Source organism: Mesoplodon mirus, assembly GCF_964341445.2.
Source record: "Mesoplodon mirus genome assembly, chromosome: 3".
Taxonomy (NCBI): Eukaryota; Metazoa; Chordata; class Mammalia; order Artiodactyla; family Ziphiidae; genus Mesoplodon; species Mesoplodon mirus.
The window spans coordinates 133,840,637-133,861,888 of NC_138978.1; the positions used below are offsets into that span (position 1 = coordinate 133,840,637).

Below are 21,252 nucleotides of genomic sequence, written 5' to 3' on the forward strand. Positions count from 1 at the left end.
CCCTAAATTTAATAGCTAAACATAAAAAGGTTCATTCTCACCCACATTACAGTCCAGTGTATGTAGGAAGCTCACCGTCTGGCACTGTTCCAGAAGAAATTCGGGTTCATATGCTGCTTTACACTTGCAATTCTGTCATCTCAAAGTCCTTTGTTTCCACAAGGTCAGATGAGAAAAATAGGTGGAAAAGACACACTTACACTTAGCCTTCTCAGACTTAATGTGCTTAAGGTGGTACCTATTGAGTGTTCATTCACCTTCCGTTGATGAACATTAATCATATGACCCTAGCTATAGAGAGGCGTCTAACATAATCACTACTTTTTCCACCACAATGATTATATTCCAAGCAACTCCTATGTTCTTTATTAATTTTATATTTTAATATTCCACAAGAAAAGTGTGCTCTGGGAGTTATACCACTTGGGGCTGAACTCTGGATCTATCACCTACTAGCTGTGTGACCTTGTGCAAATTGATAAACCTCTTTCTCTGCCTCAGTTACCCTGTGCGTAAAATAAAAATAAAAATAATATCTACCTTGTGGGACTGTGAGCATCAAATGAATTAGTTAATATATGCAAACACTTAGAACAATGGCTTATACATACAACTCAATAAACATAAATTAATGTTTTCACCATTTGGTTGATGAATAGCCTGAGGATCAGAGGGGTAACACAGCCTATGAAAAAGGTCAGTCTGGACAACAGACTTGGCTTATCAACATCACGAATGTCTTCATCATCACTATTATCCTTCATTGGAATAGGGAGGAAGCACACTTATTGTGTTTGACACTGTGCTTGCTAAACACTACCTATATTTTCTCAATTATTTCTTCCGGAAAACAAGAACTGAAGCTCAGAGAAACAGAATAACATGCTCTGGATTGCACAGCTGGTGGGATTTGAACAACACAAAAACCATGCTCCTAATGTGTTCTGGAATTTTAAATTAAAAACTTGGGAGTAGAAAATCTTGTGGTCTTAGGGGAAATATTTTCTGAAACATTTCTCTAGCAGCCTCCTCGTCCCAGCAGTTCTGGTATGGACAGCCTGTCACCCCACTGTATAGATCTTCAAAGTTCAGATCAAAATGAAGAATGCACCCTCTATTCCCCCAAATGCGAAGACTATTTGTTCCTTACTCCCCAAACACCATCATAGATGGTCGCTTCAGAAATCAAAAGATGGCATCCCAGAACAAAGGTGAGTAGGCTGCCTTCAGGTCCTCTGGATGTCAGGGTAAATGATTTAAAGTCCTGTCCCACAGCTCCAAAAATCCACTGTCATATTCCTTGGTCTCCTTTCATGAGTCAACTTTGCAGGTGTTTGTGTCTTATGGAAAAAAAGCTGTTCTGACATCAAAGCATCCCTTGGACATAGGAAAGTAGAAAGGGGAAAATAAGCTTAATATGGATTTGGAACACAATTTGGAAACCAGATTGGGGAAGGTGGCAGGCCTTGATGGAATCAGCCACAGAGGGAGTTGCAAGCCCATTTTTCTAAGATCCTAGACAAATTCTTGCTTTCTGCACCTCATTATTTATTGTAATGTATTCCTGAAGACACCTGGCCATTGGCCCTGTGGCCTCCTAAGAAACCTCCATTTTTAGAATGGTCTGGTTAAGCTAGTTTCACTTTTCTGTAAACATATTCTGTGCATCCCTTTCTCTAAGCTTTGGTCATGGAAAGCATCCTCCTCATCCCAACTGCCTCTTATCTATCTTCATTTCATACACCCCATTCAAGCACAGTCAGGTTCCAAACTCTAAAAAGGTCCCAAAGAAGATATATCTATTTCTCCGGGAATATCTGCTATAGGTACAACTCATATCCAACTAATATGACCAAGCACGTGTATATTTAACTTTTCTTGTGTACATGACATATAAATGGCTCTGGCTCATTCCCATCAAACATTTCCTTCAAAGTGTAGAAGATATAGAGGTAACCAAGACACAAAACCTACCCTCACTGAGTGGCCACACTTGAACATTCCTTTCTTGTCTCTGTTCTGCATTAATTGGGCCATTTGTTGCCTAGGTCTAATCTTATCTAAGACAAAAATATACCTGTGAAACACCCTAACAGGAATGGTATCCAGAATGATTTATATCATGAAATGGAGTAAACCTTCCAAGGAAGGCTGTCAAGTGTTTCTCCCTCTTCTAGCCCCTCTTCTGTAAACTGACTTTATATATCTTTGTGGCTAATAAAATTACTAAAACATTCTTATTTTGGTTTAATAAATTAGCTTTAAAATCTTAATTACCATGAAACCGAGAGTTTCTTTATTTTTTTCCAAAATGCAGTATTGAAATATTTGATGCAACATTGTTTAAATACTGAAAACATTATCTAAATATTAAGAAATAAGTAAATTATGACATGCATTTTATGGAGTTAAAGAGAGTAATTAATGGTAAACTAATCTATGTATATTAACAGGAAGAGATGTTCAAATCCTATGTGGATTAAAAAAAGTTAGTTTCAGAAACTATGTTTTAAAGAAGTTACAGACCCAGCAATCCCACTACTGGGCATATACCCTAAGAAAACCATAATTCAAAAACATACATGTACTGCAATGTTCATTGCAGCACTATTTACAAGAGCCAGGACATGGAAGCAACCTAAATGTCCATCGACAGATGAATGGATAAAGAAGATATGGCATATATATACAATGGAATATTACTCAGCCATAAAAAAGAATGAAACTGAGTTATTTGTAATGAGGTGGATGGACCTAGAGTCTGTCATGCAGAGCGAAGTAAATCAGAAAGAGAAAAACAAGTATCGTATGCTAACACATATATGGAATCTAAAAAAAACAGCACTGATGAACCTAGTGGCAGGGCAGGATTAAAGATGCAGGTGTAGAGAATGGACTTAAGGACACAGAGGGGGAAGGGGAAGCTCAGACAAAGTGAGAGAGTAGCATTGACATATATACATTACCAAATGTAAAATGGATAGCTAGTGGGAAGCTGCTGCATAGCTCAGGGAGATCAGCTCGGTGCTTTGTGACCACCTAGAGGGGTAGGATAGGGAGGATGGGAGGGAGGCTCTAGAGGGAGGGGATATGGGGATATATGTATACATATAGCTGATTCATTTTGTTGTAGAGCAGAGACTAACACAACATTGTAAAGCAATTATACTCCAATAAAGATATTTAAAAAATAAAAGGCCTTGATATATAAAAATAGATAAATAAATTAAAAATAAAATAAGTCACAGAAAACAAAACTTCATAAAAAAATACCCACCAATCGGACAATAGGGAAGATTAGGATTGGGGGTATTAATCAAAAGAGACTTGAAGTTGATCTGTAATGTTGGAATTTTTATAACAATATATTTTGTGCCCTACTTGTATAATTAAAAGAAACAAAAGTAAAACATTGTATACTAGGGTGAGTTTTTAAATAGACTTAAAGCATGTGGAATTCTCTTCAGACCTTAAGCAATGTGGAGGAGCTGCCCTCTTGTGGAGCTTTTGGAACAGTCTTTAAATAGTTACTCATAAATCAAATAATTTACTGTTTGGTTCACAGAATTTTGGAGTTGTAATTTCTGAGTTAGATGTCAACCCCTCATGTTTGTCCTGTGAGAAAAAAGAACACAACATAGGTTCAGTGGTTTACCTAAGGTCACTTCGAGTTTTCAGCAAGTCAGAATTATAAATCAAATCTTCTGATCCCTATCTGGAATTCAGTTATTCTTCTGCCTCCCCTAAACCATGAGTCAACAAGTGTTAAACACTGACATTGTGTTTAGAGAGACTTCAGGTGCTATACAATATACAGTGCCTGGTAGCCATAAGTCATTTAATAAGAATGTGGAATGCTGACCATATTGCCAGGAACTTGCTGGGGGTTGAGAAACGAAGTGGATAACACTTTCTGTAGTGGATTGTAAAGTCAAATATAATTGACATAGTTTTACATTACCCTCAGCCTGCATCTAGTCATTAAACAAGCAACAAGTAACAAGCAACAACAGTCTATTGCTGCAGAGGGGCGAGGGGTTGGAGATAGACCCCTATGAGGCACAAGTGCATGAGGAAGGCCAGAAACTGAGGATAGAGCAGGAACACTGAAAAACAAAGCTAAAAACGCTAGCACCACACTAGAGGAATTTGAAGTCAGTGGTGCACTTGTCATAGCAATAACAAACCCAAACCAATTAAACTCCTGACAAGAGTTTACAATGTCACACTCTAATCCCTAGTGGAAGAGGCATGCCCATTTCCAGGCATATCATTTAGTCACTACTGTTCTATATCAACATATGGCATGCAAATCAATCAAAAAATATGAGACACACACATACACACACAACATAAGGAAAAAGAAAACAATGTCAAGACACAAGATACAGAACCAGACTCAGAGATGACCCAGATATTAGAAATACCAGAAAAGGTATTTAAAATAACTATAGGTAATATGCCTTGTGTTAAATATGGATATGTGCATGAGCAGATTGGGGGAATGTCAGTAGAGAAATGGAAACTGTAAATTAGAAATGCTAGAAATAAAAACAAAAAGCTCAAGGAAAGAATTGGTTAACTAGAAAATGGGTTCATGGAAATTACCCGAACTGAAATACAAAAACAGAGTAGAAAGTAATCAGAACAGCACTAATAGCTGTGGGACAGTTTTGAGCAGTCTAACGTGTGCAATTGGAATCCCAAAAGAAGAGCGAATGGGAACTACATAGAGAAGTGGGACTGGGAATCATACTGCTCAGTTTATTTTCACTTTATCCCTTCTTTTCAGCATTGAACCTCACCTTTCCCTCAGCTGTGCTTCATGTCCTTCAAGATCAGAGGTTGTCTGGTGCCAATTGTCCAGAGTTAACTTTGGGAAATGATAGTTGCTTGATTTTGTGCATGAGGGACAGGATATGTGACATCGAATTGCTGCCGTTCCTCTATCCTAAGGTACACATTTTAACATTGTTGAGAATAGTGTGTACCTTAAAGTTGATGGAGTTTTTTTCCAATGGTACATAAAATAATGATGCATCTTACAATCAATTATATCTTCAATTTGATGGAATACTAATACTATTTTAAAATTACTGTAAAACAGAAAATATGAAAGACCACACAAAACAAGTAAATGGCTTAATAAATTATAAGGCCAACATTTTACTTTATGATATGGATAGCCTAGTAAGTTATTATAAGCAAACTCTGTCATAAAATACACCACCCAGGAAATAAAACTTTGCCAGCAATTCCCAGAATCTGTTCCATGTGCTTTGCTTTAATATCAATGTCCAACCACCCCACCCCACCCCCTGTAACCACCACCCTAAATTTTAGTTATCACTTCTTTATATTTCTCTATTGTTTAATCACCAGAGTGTGCATCCCTAAATAATCTAGTTTAGGTGTGTCTTCAGCAGCCATAGCTCACGGGCCCAGCCGCTCCGTGGCATGTGGGATCTTCCTGAACCAGGGCACGAACCCGTGTCCCCTGCATCGGCAGGCAGGCGGACTCTCAACCACTGCGCCACCAGGGAAGCCCTGTCCTTTTTTAAATATGGAATTTTCCTCTCCATTCCCTTCCTTACAATTTATCTGTTGAGAATCCAAGGGCATTTAACCTGTAGTTTCTTGCAGACTGGATTTTGCTAATTGCACACACATGTTGCAGTCCCACATGTTCCTCTGTCCTCTGTATTTCCTGCAGTTCGGCAGCTGGATCCAGAGGAATGATCAGACTCATCTCCAATCCCTTGGCAAGACTACAGAGGATGCTGAGTTCTTTCATTATGAGACATAAAATGTCTGGTTATGATGTTAATAGCAGCTGACACTCAAAGCCTAAATCCATTAATCCACTGGGGGCTGCAAAATGGTGATATTATCTCTTTTTCATTATTAGAACAGTAAAAAGAGATTTATCTTGTTTTATTACGCATTGGTACAGTACAGACAGGGAAAATGCCTGATATTTCTTTTATTTCCCCATATTAAAGATAATGAATTGATATTCTATCATCCTCTGAAGGTGACCAATTTTTAAAAATATGTTTATGATGGGTTCCAGTAAACAATTATTATCTTTTCAAGATCAAATTCTCCAATGTTTGGACAGTGGGGGCCTCTTCAGGTGTCTCCTTAATCATTTTGAAATTACATTAGTAGTCAGTAAAGGCTTCTGTTTTAACAAGATATCCCAGGCTTGTCTTTTACACTTCCTTTCCAGACTATTTTTCCAAGAAGCTCTCATTTCTTTTGGTGAAAAATGGTATTTTAAGACTACAAGCTGAGTGGTAGGGATGCTCATTGGTACTGGATTGGTTAATTTTTTTCTGGGTCTCTTCAGTGTGTATATATATGTATATACGTGTATATATATAGTATGTGTGTATATACATTCATAAGTCTCTATCAGTACTCCCAACTCAAGTTTATAGCTACATTAAAAAAAAATTAACCTGTTCTGTATTTTATCTGTATCTCCTCTCTAGACATTAAGAATCCTGGTTCTCAAGAAAATTGGGGATAAATTAAAATATCCCATATTCATTTATTCTATCCCACATTATATACAGAATGGTCCTAAAATAACAATATCAGACTACTACTACGAGCTAAACCAAATGTTTTGCATATGGTCTCTCCTCTGTAATTGTACTACCTGTGTCATCTGGACATACAGCCACTGCATAACATACTCTCTCCTTTAGCTCTCAAATTTTTAATTGCACAAGTCACTATGTTTGATGGTCACCACCAATCTTTATGGTGCTGTTTCTCTATTTTAGTTATTTTCTGATTCCTCAGAAAGAGCTTAGTGAGCAGTATTTTCCAAATTCTTGTTCGATGGATAAGTTTGTGCCCTTTATAGTTGAAAGTTGATTTTGTTGAACATAAAAGCCTTTGCTTACATTTTCCCTTGAGTATCTTTAACACGTTACTCCATTTTCTTCATGTATAAAGAATAATTGTGAAAAAGTCTGATGATCATCTTTTTTTTTTTCTTACATGTCACTTGCTGTTCTTGACTGCCCAGAGGATTTTTCCTTTCTTTAAAGTAACTTTTTGTCACTTATGTCTTGGTGTTGGCAGTTTTGGATCAATAATCTTGGGTATAATAGTGCATTTAAAAAATATTGTTTCAAATCTTTTAAAAATTAAGTTTTCTGAAAATAGGTTTTTTTTTCTTCAGAGACTCCTATTATCTGTATATTGGACCTTCTGCCTCATCTTCAACATTTGTCACTTCCTACTCTTTTAAAGTGTTTTTTTCCATTTTGTTTTGATTTTTACCTATTTCTTTTAAGGTATCATCTATCTGTATGTTTATTTGCTTGTGTTCCTTCTATTTTAGCCTTAATTTCCGAAATTTTTTTCTAATATTTTCCTGAGCTTATCTTTTTTTTTTCTTCTGCGTTTTTCCAATTCTAAATTTCCTTCATATCCTACACTATTTTCTTAATAACTTCTAGCACATTTTGAAATAGACTGGTTTTGATCTGCTCTGGGGACCTTTCTGGTAGATTTTCGTTATTTATAAAGATGTTATTCTGCTCTTGACTCTTTTAAATCAATTTTGTAAGGGATTGATCTAAAAACTTTTATGTGGTTTCTTTTTAAGTAAAAATAATTTTCTTTAACTTTGAGGAGGCATGGGTCATGGGAGCTTCTCAAACCTCAGCTGTTTTGTTGTTGTTGTTTTTGTTTTCAGTGTTCAAAAACAAAAACAGTATTCTGCTGAGATTTCTTGGTCAACAACTCCTCCCTTCACTGTATTTAACCTTATATTCCTTTGTGTCTATTGTCAGTCTCCTGCTCAATTTTGGTTTTATAGCCAGAAGTTTCTCTTCTGTGGAGCCTTGACAAATATGGCAAATCATTTCAAAAGTTCATATGGACTACATTGCTTCATTCCTTCAGACATTACTGTAGGTCTCCTGCACTCACTCACCACTGGAATGCTCAAAGCCTCTCCCAGTTTCAAATGGCTGTTTGCAACTTGGCCTGCTATGTGTTTCAACAATCATTCTATATAAGTTCTGTTCTCAGGTCCATTAGATGCCCTATTGCCATCCTCTACTTCTCCCAAATAGACGCCAGTACCACTTTGTGGTCTTGTGGCTTTTGGTAGCTTGTCTTCACCCACTTCTATTTCAGGATTTAAGTATATGATGCCATCTAAATTTGTTGTAATGTTGTTCATTAGTATTTTGACTTTGCTATCCAGTTGTTGCTATGCGACAGTTCGGAGATTGACAAACTACAGCACTGCTGCCATCTTCCCTTTCTTAATTTGTTCTATAACAGGAAACATTCACAGAAAGTTCAAATTTGCTTTTGTTCTTTGTATTTGATCTTTTCCAGATTTAAAAAAAAATTTTTTTTCCTTTAACATTTTTATGCTGTTTCTTACAATGTTACGTTTTTTGTTCCACTCTGACCTCCTCCACTAAGTCTCATTTAAAAATTAAAATGCTCTGGATCCCTTTCCTTTATCCTCTGTATCTCAGACACGTTTACAATTCCTTTACTTCCTGTCAGACTGTCACTTACTTCACTTCCTTGCTTCAGATCTTCACTTGCATAGCTGGTTTTCTTTCCAAGAATCTATTTCTTTGCAGAGTATGTACACATCATAGACCCTGCAGCTTTAGTATTTTACATTGCACCTAGGATACTAGTTTTAAATATACGTTAAGGAATTTTTAGCCCACACTTCAAAGAAGACATATAAGAGAAACAGGCTATTTTGAAGGTTAAGAATATTAATGATATAAGTAGTTCCTTTCATATGATGCTGAAACCAATTTTCTTTTACCGTCAATCTGTAACCCAACCAAACTCTTCAGGGAAAACAGAGCACTGCCCCATATATGCAATGATCTTCAACCCTTCCAACTACCCCTCCCATCCCAGCAACTGTATTTCCAATTCAACCCTGAAAGACAGACAGGAAAGGCAGGTGAAAAAACTATAGCTCAAAGAAACACAGTAATTTCCTCTAGTATAAAATGACCACAGAATTGTGGTTTCCCATTTACCATCCTTGTACTTGACAACATTACAGAAATCTTTAGAGTAGATTTTTGTAAGTTCCAAGGGACTTGCTCAATTAACATTAAAACTTCAAAAACCTGTCAAAACCAAGATTATTTCTCTAGTTAGCTTATGAAAATATAAAAAGCTGAACAAAAAGTTACATAGTTAATATACAAAATGTACTCTATTTAAAAATAAATAGCATAGATCTAAGAACAAATCTTTCATACTGATAACTGCTTCATTCTCAAACAGGACATGAAATTGATAGAGATTCTCTTGCAGGCAATAGCCTCCCAGCTGCCTGTGTTTATTGGAATATTGCTCTCTGAACACGCATACAGTCAGAATTGTTAAATATATCCTCTTCTTCTGGAGTTAGTTGGATGTTATCTTTGACTGGAGACAGGGGATCTGGCTTCTTATAAGAAGGAAGCTTTTCAGAATCTCTGCAAAAGATAATATAATAAAATGAATTTATTGGGTATTTTTAGGGTAGTGTTAATTAGAAAATAATCTACCTGGACAAAATAGAGGTATGTAAAGAGGATAAAACCCTCTACTGTATAATTTGTCTCAATTTATTATATGACACATTCAGGTTCTCCTCTGAGTATGCCCAATAAAATTTGAGTTTTGCTTCTTAGTACCCATGACTGCTTTCTAAATCACCTTTCAAAGTAGGTGCCAAGCCACTACTAAATATATACTAGCTAAGGCACAATGGTTCCAATAAACAAACTTTAGTTCTTTTCTCTCTAGAACCCTTCTCAAGTCTGGCTGAGGACCAGCATGAGTGAAGCATAAACAAATGTTTAAGCCCTATCTTTTTACTCCTCCCCTTCTCCCAACTTTTGGAAGGAAGTTCTATGTCTATAAAAATTAATCCTATTATGAAGATAACAAAACTGATTCTATGTCCTGTCAACAAAAATTCAACAGGAGTAATTAAGTCTTATTTTTCTAAAAGGCATTTAAGAATACTGTTGCACCCTTAATTTCCCTCTAGTAGCAGTTCTCAAAGTATGATCCACAGATGCCTAAAAATTCCCAGGGGGAATTTGTAAGGGGGTTTGTAAGATCAAAACTATTTTCATAATAATATTTAGACTTTATCTGCCTTTCTTACCGTGCTGACATTTGTACTGATAATCCAAAAGCAGAACTGAGTAAAGCTGCTGGCAACTTAGGAGGAATCAAGACAGTAGCACCAAACTGTTTAAGAAATACTAATAGTATTAAAAAAAAAGTCTGTCTCAAGAACATTCTTGATGAGGTAGTAAAAATCATAAATTTTATTAAATCTCAACCCTCTCAACTTCTTAACATTCTGTGACAAAATGAGAAACACACAGAAGTCACTTTTGTTACATGATAAAGTATGATGGCTATCTCAAGTAAAAGCATGTGTGAAACCATAGTTATTCAAATTTAGGTATTTGGCAAAGGGCTTCTCTAGAATGAACAAAGAGAGACTGTTTGTTACTTCAAAGAAAAAAACCTAACAGTATTTGTTGCCAATGACAAAACTCAAGCTTTCAAGTGAAAATTAGGATTTTGGAAAACTGATATCTGTCACTTGACAGCTTCCCAGTACTTAAAGACTTTGCTGATAAGATTGTGATTTTTAAATATTGTATAATGAAATGTGTCAACAATTGGAAGATAAGCACAACTCAATAAACCCACATTTTCCAAATAATCAATGCCAATGTTATAAAATCATGCATGAGTAAAAGATGCACACAAAGTAGAATATGGACCAATGGACTGTAACGTTACACAGAGTATAAAAAGTCAATTTATATGGTTTCATATTCTACATTACAATTAACTTTTAAGAAACTACCACTTGTTGAATTTTGGTGTAAAATAAAAGAAAAATTACAATTAAATAAAAATACTATTATGCTAAAATGCATTTTCCAATTACAAATACATGTGGGGCCAGATTTTCTTCATATAATTCAACCAAAGCAACATTTCATAACAGATCAAACACAGAAGCAGATACAAGAATGCAGCTCAGTTCTATTAAACTGGACAGCAAAGAATTGCAAAATTATAAAACAATGTGATTCTCACTTTTTTGTTTTGAAAAACATAGCTAATTTTTGTAAAAATATACTATCAATTTTAAAATGTAATGAGATTGTTGTCATTTAAAAATAAATAAATAGGGCTTCCCTGGTGGCGCAGTGGTTGAGAATCTGCCTGCCAATGCAGGGGACAGGGGTTCAAGCCCTGGTCTGGGAAGATCCCACATGCCGCGGAGCAACTAGCCCCGTGAGCCACAAATACTGAGCCTGCGCGTCTGGAGCCTGTGCTCCGCAACGAGAGGCCGCGATAGTGAGAGGCCCGTGCACCGCGATGAGGAGTGGCCCCCACTTGCCGCAACTAGAGAAAGCCCTCACACAGAAACGAAGAGCCAACACCGCCATAAATAAATAAATAAATAAATAAATAAATAAATATTTAAAAAATAAAAAAAATAAAAATAAATAAATATTTTTAAATGTCCATTTTAATTCCTAAGATGGTTAAATGTTGACAAATATAACCCACATAAACCAAAGTACTTTTGGGCACTCAATAATTTTTAAGACTAAAAAGGGTTCCTAAAGGCAAACAGTTTGAGAACTGGACTTCCCTGGTGGTCCAGTGGGTAAGGCTCTGTGCTCCCAATGCAGGGGCCCAGGTTTGATCCCTGTTCAGGGAACTAGATCCTGCATGCATGCCTCAACTAAGAGTTCGTATGCTGCAACTAAGAAGCCCACATGTTGCAACTAAGAAGCCTGCATGCTGCAACTAAAAAAGATGCCAAGTGCCACAACTAAGACCTGGCACAGCCAAAATAAGTAAATAAATATTTTAAAAAAAAAGGTTTGAGAACTGCTGCTATATGGTTTAATCTAGACTTAACACAATGTAAAGTAAAAACATAATTGTCCAGCACTTATTACAAAGTGTTTCCACTCATACTATCTCATCTGATTGTGATAATATTTCTATTAGGTAAGGTTTAATCTTATCCCATGTAAGTCACCTACCCCCTTCCCTCCCTCCCTTTCTCTTTGTGTTTATTCTTAGCACATTTGCTTTAATAAGAACAAGAAAATAAAGTAATTCTAAATCTATGTTACTTTGTGGCTAATTTTGTTGTCTAACAGATGCAATTTGGTTCAAAAAATGTAGATATATAGAGGGTCAATTCTCTTCAAACAGCGTTTACTACATACATTAGAAATCTAGTTAATTCATCATATAAACTCATTGATTCTTCCCATTTTAGATGTGATAATTTAGGGAAACAAACTGCTTTAAATCCAGAAGTACCATAGAGCATTACCTTCCCACTCCCATGTCTACAACAACATTTAGAAGGAAAGAAAAATAAGACACTTAAGGCCTGGAAAAGTAATTTGCTTAACAACAGAGAGACCCCAAAGCCAGACTGAGAACTGAGGTTTTTAGTTTGCAACCTTTTCACTAAAAGAAGGTACAGAAACTGAAGTTAAATATTCTTACAAAGAGTCAGTTAAAGGGACTAGAGGAAAATAATTCTCTTAGGGTAAGAGAAAAAGAAGTTGATTCATATGAAAATAGAAAGAGGAGACAGGGATTGAAATTACAGAAAAAAATTATTTATCATTTTAGAATAAGTTACGAGATAACTCACTTTTTAAATACAAAATTTTTCCAGAGTTCATTGATTTTTATCTGTAATCCCGGCGTGTTCTCAGCATTATGATGATTTCTCTTATGGATGCTTGATGGCTTCTTGCTCAGCCCACTGACTCTGGCAGGTACTAAAGGTTTGATCTTGGTTGTAGAAAGATTGTCCACAGAACTAGATTTATACAGCCCAGGAACCTGAAGATTAAATGCCTGTTTTAATACTATTCTGTTAAAGCAACTACCTTTATTTAATTTCAAATTATTATTTATACACTGGAACAAAAAATAACCTATAATCGATATGCAAAAGTGTGCTTATAAACGTCTACAAAATTTATCATAATATTTTCACCAGGTAATACATGTACCTGGCACTACAACAAGAGTATAAAAGAACAGACAGAAAAGTGAGTCTCCCTTACTCCCTCACTGCCTTTAGGCAGTCACTGCTACCAGTTTCCTGTACAACCACTGAATTCATTCACACACACACACACACACACATACATTCCCCACACAACTGGCAGCATACTACAAAATGTCATGTACTTTGTTTTTCTTGCCTAATATATCTTGATTTTACTTAAAAATGTATCTTGGAGATTTTTCCATTTCACATGTAGAACTGAATTTTGTTTTGAATAGGTTGCTTGTTTTTTCCATTGTATAAATGTGCCATAATTTACTTAAACAGATCTATCTCTACTGACATTTAAGTTGAATCCATTGATTTTTTTAAATTGAGGTATAATTTACAACATTGTGTTAGTTTCAAGTGTATAGCAAAGTGACTCAGTTATATATACAAATATATCATATATATATTCTTTTTCAGATTCTTTTCTATTATAGGTTATTACAAGATACTGAGTATAATTCCCTGTGCTATACAGTAGGTCCTTGTTGTTTATTTTATATATAGTAGTAGGTATGTTAATCCCCAACTCCTAGTTTATCTCCCCACCCCTGCCCCCGCTATCCCCTTTGGTAACCATAAGTTTGTTTTCTATGTCTGCGAGTCTATTTCTGATTTGTAAATAAGTTCATTTGCATCATTTTTTTTAGATTCCACAAATAAGTGATATTATATGATATTTGTCTTTGTCTGACTTGATTTTTATGCTGTGTGAAATATGGAGCCATTAAAATTTTGTTGCTATTTTTTTTGGATAGTAGGAGTGTAGTAATATAAAACAAGCCTTTAAAATTAATGAATCTAGCAGAGGGTGTATAAAGAACCGAAGGACTCACACATGAAAGGTGAAATCTTGAATTAGAATGTTGGTGATGGGAAAAGGGAGAGCAAGAAATAAGACAAAGAAAGAAACAGGATTTAGATAGGTATTGTTATTTGGTTGTTTTTCTTTAACCCCTGAAAAAGAAGGATCCAACTGGAGGTTATGAGGAAAGAGGACAACCGTAAGATTTTGAAACTAAGTGACATAGAACAAATATTATAATTTTATATAGCTGATAAAAATGCTCTGAGAAGTACTGGATAGAGGTTAAAAAAATATGAGTTTGATTTTAGATACTGAATTTGGATACTAGGGAGCAAGAAGGAAGGTTCATCTGGGGAGTTGTCACCAAAACAGAAGTGACAGTTAAAACACTGACAATGAAAATCTGACAGAAAGAATAAAAATAATAAAGAGATGATGTTTTAATGTCCTCCTTTTGAGGACATTAAAACATCATCTTTAATATAACTCCTTTTGAGAAAGTACTTTCTACATCTCTAATCCTATCGTCAATAATTTTGGTATCTTTCCAGACTTTTTACTATGATTGTACAAACATACACACGTGTGTGTATTTTCCAGCATTTAAGCAAACAAAAACACCATGCTATTGTGTTCAATATTGTTTAATAGCATGGTTTCCCTTTTCATTCAAAAATAATATGGACATCTTTCCAAGACAGTATCTGTTTGAAAAAGCTTTTCTCACTTAAAGATTTTTAAAAGAATCTTATATTTACATATTTTACATTCATATCCTTATTATCTTTCAGTTTTATATAGTATGAGATGGGGACTTTCTTTCAAATAGATATGCCAGGCCATTTATTTAAATTTTTTGTAAAGTTTTTATGCTTTTAAAAATATGCATAAGAAAATAATATGTTAACTATATGAATATAGTTTTCTTGTATAAATATAAGAAAAATAATATAGGTTCACTATAGAAGAACATGAGAAAACAAAGAAAAACAATTCACCTATATATCTACCAGCCAAGAGCTAAAACCAACAACGTATTTAATGTATTTCACTCTCTTATTTCTAGATATTTAGATTTTTTCCCCCAATTTTTCATTATTGTAACCAATGCAAGAATTAGTGCTCTTGTATTTAAACTCTCATTATCTCCTTAGGCTCGAGTTTTATAATGCACTTACTGGGTTAAATTATTTGAACTCTTTCAGATTGCTTTCCAGAAATGGCACAGCAATTCTCACTCTCCTAAACATGTGACTATTCAACTCACTATACTCTTATAAAATGAGTAAATTAAAAACTTTTTTGGAAAAGTGAGAGGTAAGAAATTATATTTTATTACTTTGATCTGCATTGATTACTAATGAGGTTGAATGTGCTTTTATATGTTAATCAGCCATTTGTGCTTTTTCTTTTGTGATTTCTGTTCATGTCCCTTGCCCATTTTAAGTCAGGAATTAGTATTTTGATATTGACAGGCAAGAACACTTAATATATAAAATAGGCTTTAACTTACGAGCTTTCACTATGCAGTCACACATATATTTACATATTTTGATAAAAAAAAAAAGCTTGGCTTATCAGGTACCTAATTTCTAGAATGGCTTTTTGCAATATACATCGAAGCTTTAAACCATACATGCCTTTGGACCAGTAACACCAGTCCATAGAATTCACCCCTAAGAAATAATCAAAAATGTGTACAGTACTCAAATATTTACCAACAAAATCTTCGTTGCAGTACTCTTTGCTACGCAAAAATTTTTAGGGTAAAGGACAAACATAAGAAGATTAGCTAAACCCATATGATGGCGTATTTTATTCATTATAAGTAATGTTATGTAAGTAGATAGAAAAAGTTCATTATACTGTAAGAGAAAAAGAGCAGGTTTCACAATTTAAACACCTACAAATCATGCACAAATACGGTTCTAGATGGTTTGAAGGTAGACATTTTGTGTAAATAAGAATATAGGCATTTTGATTTTTAATTTTGCTTATATTTCTTATTGCCTGGTAATAAGCATGCGCTGCTTCTGAAATTTAAAAATAATTTAAGTGTTTTACCTTGTTCCTTAGAAGCGTATCTTTTTTTGAAAAATGAAATAAGTGTAGCTTGGATTTCTGATTACCTTGATTATCAAGTGACTTAAAATTGCAATCAGATTCCTAGATCCCCAAGATGAAAAAATAAAGCAAACTTAGATTTTTACTATCAAATTTTTATGACAACTGACCAATATTCAACAAAACATAAAACAAGTAAATTGAGAAAATCAGTGTAAATAAAATGTAATTTACCAGAAGAAAAAAGTATAAAAAGCATGAAATAGAATAAAAGAAAATTAATCTAATGTGGAAGAATGGTGTTTGCTAGTTTCACTAAAGAAAACCAGCTGAAGAAGTAAACTGTATACAATATAAATTAAAAAGCTATAAGCAGGGCTTCCCTGGTGGCGCAGTGGTTGAGAGTCCGCCTGCTGATGCAGGGGACATGGGTTCGTGCCCCGGTCCGGGAAGATCCCACATGCTGCGGAGCGGCTGGGCCCGTGAGCCATGGCCACTGGGCCTGCGCATCCAGAGCCTGTGCTCCGCAACGGGAGAGGCCACAGTGGTAAGAGGCCTGCATACCGAAAAAAAAAAAAAAAGTTATAAGCAAAAAAAAAAAAAAAAAAAAAAAAAAACTGTAAGGGTGGGGGGTGGTGGTGGGATGAATTGGGAGACTGGGATTGACATATATACACTAATATGTATAAAATAGATAACTAATAAGAACCTGCTGTATAGCACAGGGAACTCCACTTTGCTGTACAGTAGAAACATAATACAACATGTAAAACAACTATACCTCAACAAAACAAAAAAACCCAACATGGAGATCACTGTCCTGGGAGGAGAAAAAAAAAAAAAAAAAAAAAAAGACATGCCAAGCATTTGCTGCCCTCCTTTTTAATGGACAGATGGCTGCAGTGATTCATTTCTTAATCACTTCAGGTCCAAACATATAGGAGTAATTTTCACTGAGTCTTTCCTGCCATGATTAAACCATATTGACATGATAGATCTCAATTCCTCCTCCCAAGTTTGCAATGTTGGGGACCTGGATCCTACAACAAAATCCATGTTCAAGGTCATCTTTGTACTGGATGTTCTGTGTATCCCCTTCCAAACTGTGAGCAAGGCACAAGCTGTGTCACATAATGCTAAAGCCAACCCAGTGTCTGGTATATTGTGATATAATCCAGAATCTACAACTGCTCCAGGCAATGGAAGACTATACTTGAAATTTTCATGCATCCCACATTGCCCCAAAGTAAAAAAGAAAGAAAGAAAGAAAGAAAAAAACCTATAAGCAGAGTCTCCAGAACCAGAGGGAGCACACAGGTCTTCTTAAAATTGAAGGTGTTTATGCTTGAGATGAAACTGACTTCTATCTATGCAAGAGGTATGCTTATGTGTACAAAGCAAAGAACAACACTGTAACTCATGGTGGCAAACTCAACAAAACCAGAGTAATCTAGGGAAAAATAACTCGTGCTCATGGAAACAATGGCATGGGGTTCATGCCAAATTTTGAAGCAATCTTCCTGCTAAAGCCATTGGACACAGAATACACGTGATGCTGTACCCCTTCAAGGATTTAAACTTTTTGGAAAGTAAATAAATAAAAGTGTGGATTTGTTCTCTGGTTAAAAAAAAGTCTCCTGCTGTAACATCATTTGTAAACTTGGCCAATAGTTTTCATAAATTACTAGCTACAAAACGTTGAACCAGTATAGTTCTACATTTCTTTTTAATTGTGTAACATGTTCAACATTAAAGAGAAAAAAGGCATGTACTTTCAAGAAGTAGAGTAGCACTGTATCAAATGCACAGTTATCTTCAGCAAAGATTTTTAAGACCTACCCTCTACACCCCAATCCCATCATGTAAGATTTTTCTATAGACAGAATAATCTGGATTCCCACAAAAATCAAATAAAAAAGGACAATGAATGCAAATTCAGAAGGCTTTACATTTCTGCATTTTTCAAGAGTTTTTTTTTTTTTAATATTTATCTTGGGATTCTACATAGTATTATATATTTAAAACAATCCAGGGCTTCCCTGGTGGCACAGTGGTTGAGAGTCCGCCTGCCGATGCAGGGGACACGGGTTTGTGCCCCGGTCCAGGAAGATCCCACATGCCGCGGAGCGGCTGGGCCCGTGAGCCATGGCCGCTGAGCCTGCGTGTCCAGAGCCTATGCTCCACAACGGGAGAGACCACAACAGTGAGAGGCCCGCATACCGCAAAAAAAAAAAAAAAAAAAAAAAAAATCCAAAAGTGAAAAATACTCCATTAATTTGGATTGTAACTTACAGAAACTCTTAACATTTCTTGCTCATAGTAGTGATGACTCTGGGCTATATCATTTCTTTAAATAAAGATCAAGAGTAAGATCCTAAGATTAACTAATCTCCAATACCGTTAATGAACTCAATATACATAGAACACATGGTTGTTGCTTTTCACAGTGAACCACCAGTGGAAGTCTCCAATGCATTTTCTTCAGAACCATACAGTAAAACTTGATATTCAAAATGAAGCCCCAGTGGCACTGTGGCTCTCTAAAACACTTTCTGAATAAAGATTACACAGTTTTTATGTTACCTGCTATTGTCCCAATTATTTGACAATTAATTCATTTATCCAAAGAGGAATTTACCACATCTGGTGGCAAGAGATGACTTAATGAATGATTCTTTGTTTGTTTGTTTTTGAGGGGAGAGAATTTATGTTTCTATAATTGATAATCACAAAAATGGTTAGCCCAGAAGACAGAAGTGTGGAGAGTTCTGTCAGCATGATGAGCCCATAGGCTGTGAGCTGGTAAGGTTTCTCAGTAAAACATGCTAAAAGCTTTACAAAGTTAGTAAAGCAGGAAGATGTCTGCTGGAAAAGGAACAAGAACACCCCAAAGGAGCTCAGCAGACTTGAAAGTATCCTCACAAAGAGACAGTGACTTTTAAAGAAAGATGTTCAAGAAATAGCAACTGTGATGGTACCCAAATGGTGCCACAAGAAAAATGCAGTAAGATGTGGAAAATGAAAAAGATGACATTAAAATGGAGGCTCATATTAAAACAAACAGTCTTCTAGAACAGGATAAACTGAAGGCAAAGTGAGTGAATGGGAAAAGAAAAGCAAAAGCCTCAAGGGTTTGGTTTGGCATACTCTTACTTAAAAAACACTACATGGAATGGATATTGGATTTGCATATATTAATTGATTTCCGCTTTCTCCAAATGAAAACAATTTGCTTCCATATTGTAACTAGGCTTTTGTCTTTAATTTGAGTCCAATACAACTCAAGTTTCCTTTAGGAACTGGAATAAAATACTTTCCTTTTCATAAACACAAGATATACTGATTTATTAGATGTTTAATATTCAGGATTATCAGACCTCAAAGTTCTGTCAAATATTACCAAGGCTGTAATTGTTCTTACAACTTGGTAACTGTAGTTGTGAACATAAAATGAAGTATGTTAAATTGGTAAATTTAAGATAACTCAAATTAAAGAATGTTATTATGCCATCATGTCATTTTGAAATATGATGTCACTGGGTCTTACGAGCAGTACTTATCTGGAGCTTTGATTTTACTTAAGTAAGGATTTAGATATTTTACAAATTAAAAAAAATGGCTAGGATGCTTTTATTAATTTAAACAGGATAACATAAAATCACTTGTATTACTATTTTGTTTTGTCATAAAGGGGAACTGCAAAAAGAATAATAAGAGTAAATAAAAAATGTATTTCTGAAGTACTAAAACTTAAGACGAACACCATCCCATTAACAGGGCCATTTCATTATAAGGTTTCAAATGTTGTCTGAATTCAAAAGTATATTAAGGATTTAAATATTAAATTTATAACAACTTTTCATGAAGCTTATCATCCTGCTTAGGCCTTAAGTGTTCCACAACTTGAGACACCTATCAATGGAACACAGTGATTCAAGAAATATAGTTAGATTAAATGTATAGGAGTCTAAAATACAGAGAAGCCCTTCAGATGAATAAAACATGAACTTTCTACACAGTAAGATCTAGAATGAAAAATTAAAACAATCAATTATTTCCATAATGTAGGCAAAATTTCCTCAATTGTCTGATAAACACCCTATTTTCTCTTACATATGAATTTGAAAACAAACGCTTCATAATGTGACTTACCTCTGAATCTAAATCCTTACTAGAAGGCTGAGAAAGTTTTGATGCATTTAAATTGTGTGGTGACAAGTCCATGCTTTCCTGAGACTGTGAAGACCAATCCAGTTCATGTAAGGGATGAGATTCATCACTTGACTCATCACTCTTTAACTGAGATACATCAGACGGCTCATTATTCTCAGGCAGAGAGATGGAAGAATCACTCTTTCTAAGGAACTGCTGCAATGCTGTGCTTGGAGAGGGGCTTGGTGTTCTTGAAAACTCTCCAAGACTTCCAGACCAACTGAAACAACTTCTTAGTGTACCCAAGGTGGGTGGTGAGATGGTCCTCGTGAATCTGCTGGTCTTAAAAGACTGAGACTCTTCAGCAATCACAGCCACATCATCTGGAATATGCTCACTTGAATTATGTGCTACACTGATATCTAACAACTTCTTGCCATCTAGACAATCTGATTCATTTACATTGGCTTCTTTATCTGTGACAGCAGTTTCATCTAGAGACTGGCTGCTTGCTTTCTTTGATATACAGTCAGCAGAACCCAGAGAATTGGAAAAAAACCTAACAGAAAAAACAACAGAAAGAATGCAGAAGTATTTTAGAGTTTTCTCACAAAGGTGACAAGATTCATAATGGAAAAATCGTTCTTTTAAAAAAATCTCATAAATATATTAATTTCATAAATAAAGGCAAAATAGATTTTACACATGGCTGATACTCAAATATTTGAACAGATATAGAAATATGCAACAGAAAGGACACTTTATAACTATGGTCTCTTATTTTGTAAAAGCAAAATAAATTAGCCATTTACCCCTCATCTTAGCTTACCTCCTAGTAGTAGCAAGCTATCTGGGAACTTGTAGTAGTATACTAATCTACCAAGCTTTTCATATACCCTGTAAACTTCTACACTAATTTAAATATTGAGGTTAAGACTTTCAAATCAATTATTCAATTCTGTATTACTAAAGAGGTATTACTTATTCAGGGTAGCAGCTTTAAAAAAATCACTTTTAAAAACTCCAATATAAATGAAACAAAGATCAGTATCATTACTGGGAAGGATGTATTCAAGGAGTGTTTTTTAGG

General features: G+C 35.1%; 1 protein-coding gene across 3 annotated transcripts in view; it reads right to left on the reverse strand.

The window, feature by feature from the left end:
- Positions 1-5,193: 5,193 nt before the first annotated feature.
- EXO1 (exonuclease 1) overlaps positions 5,194-21,252 on the reverse strand; it is a 44,690-nt gene continuing 28,631 nt past the window's right edge. For 2 of the 3 annotated variants that reach the window (XM_082615004.1, XM_082615003.1), the window contains exons 12-14: positions 20,163-20,721; positions 12,725-12,918; positions 5,194-9,494 (exon numbers count right to left, since the gene is read on the reverse strand). In XM_082615004.1, the coding sequence (XP_082471130.1) occupies positions 9,356-9,494; positions 12,725-12,918; positions 20,163-20,721 (892 nt within the window). In that variant the 3' untranslated portion in view covers positions 5,194-9,355. Of the gene's footprint in view, positions 9,495-12,724; positions 12,919-16,010; positions 16,113-20,162; positions 20,722-21,252 lie in introns of all 3 variants that reach the window. The other variant, XM_082615005.1, reaches the window with a different exon arrangement.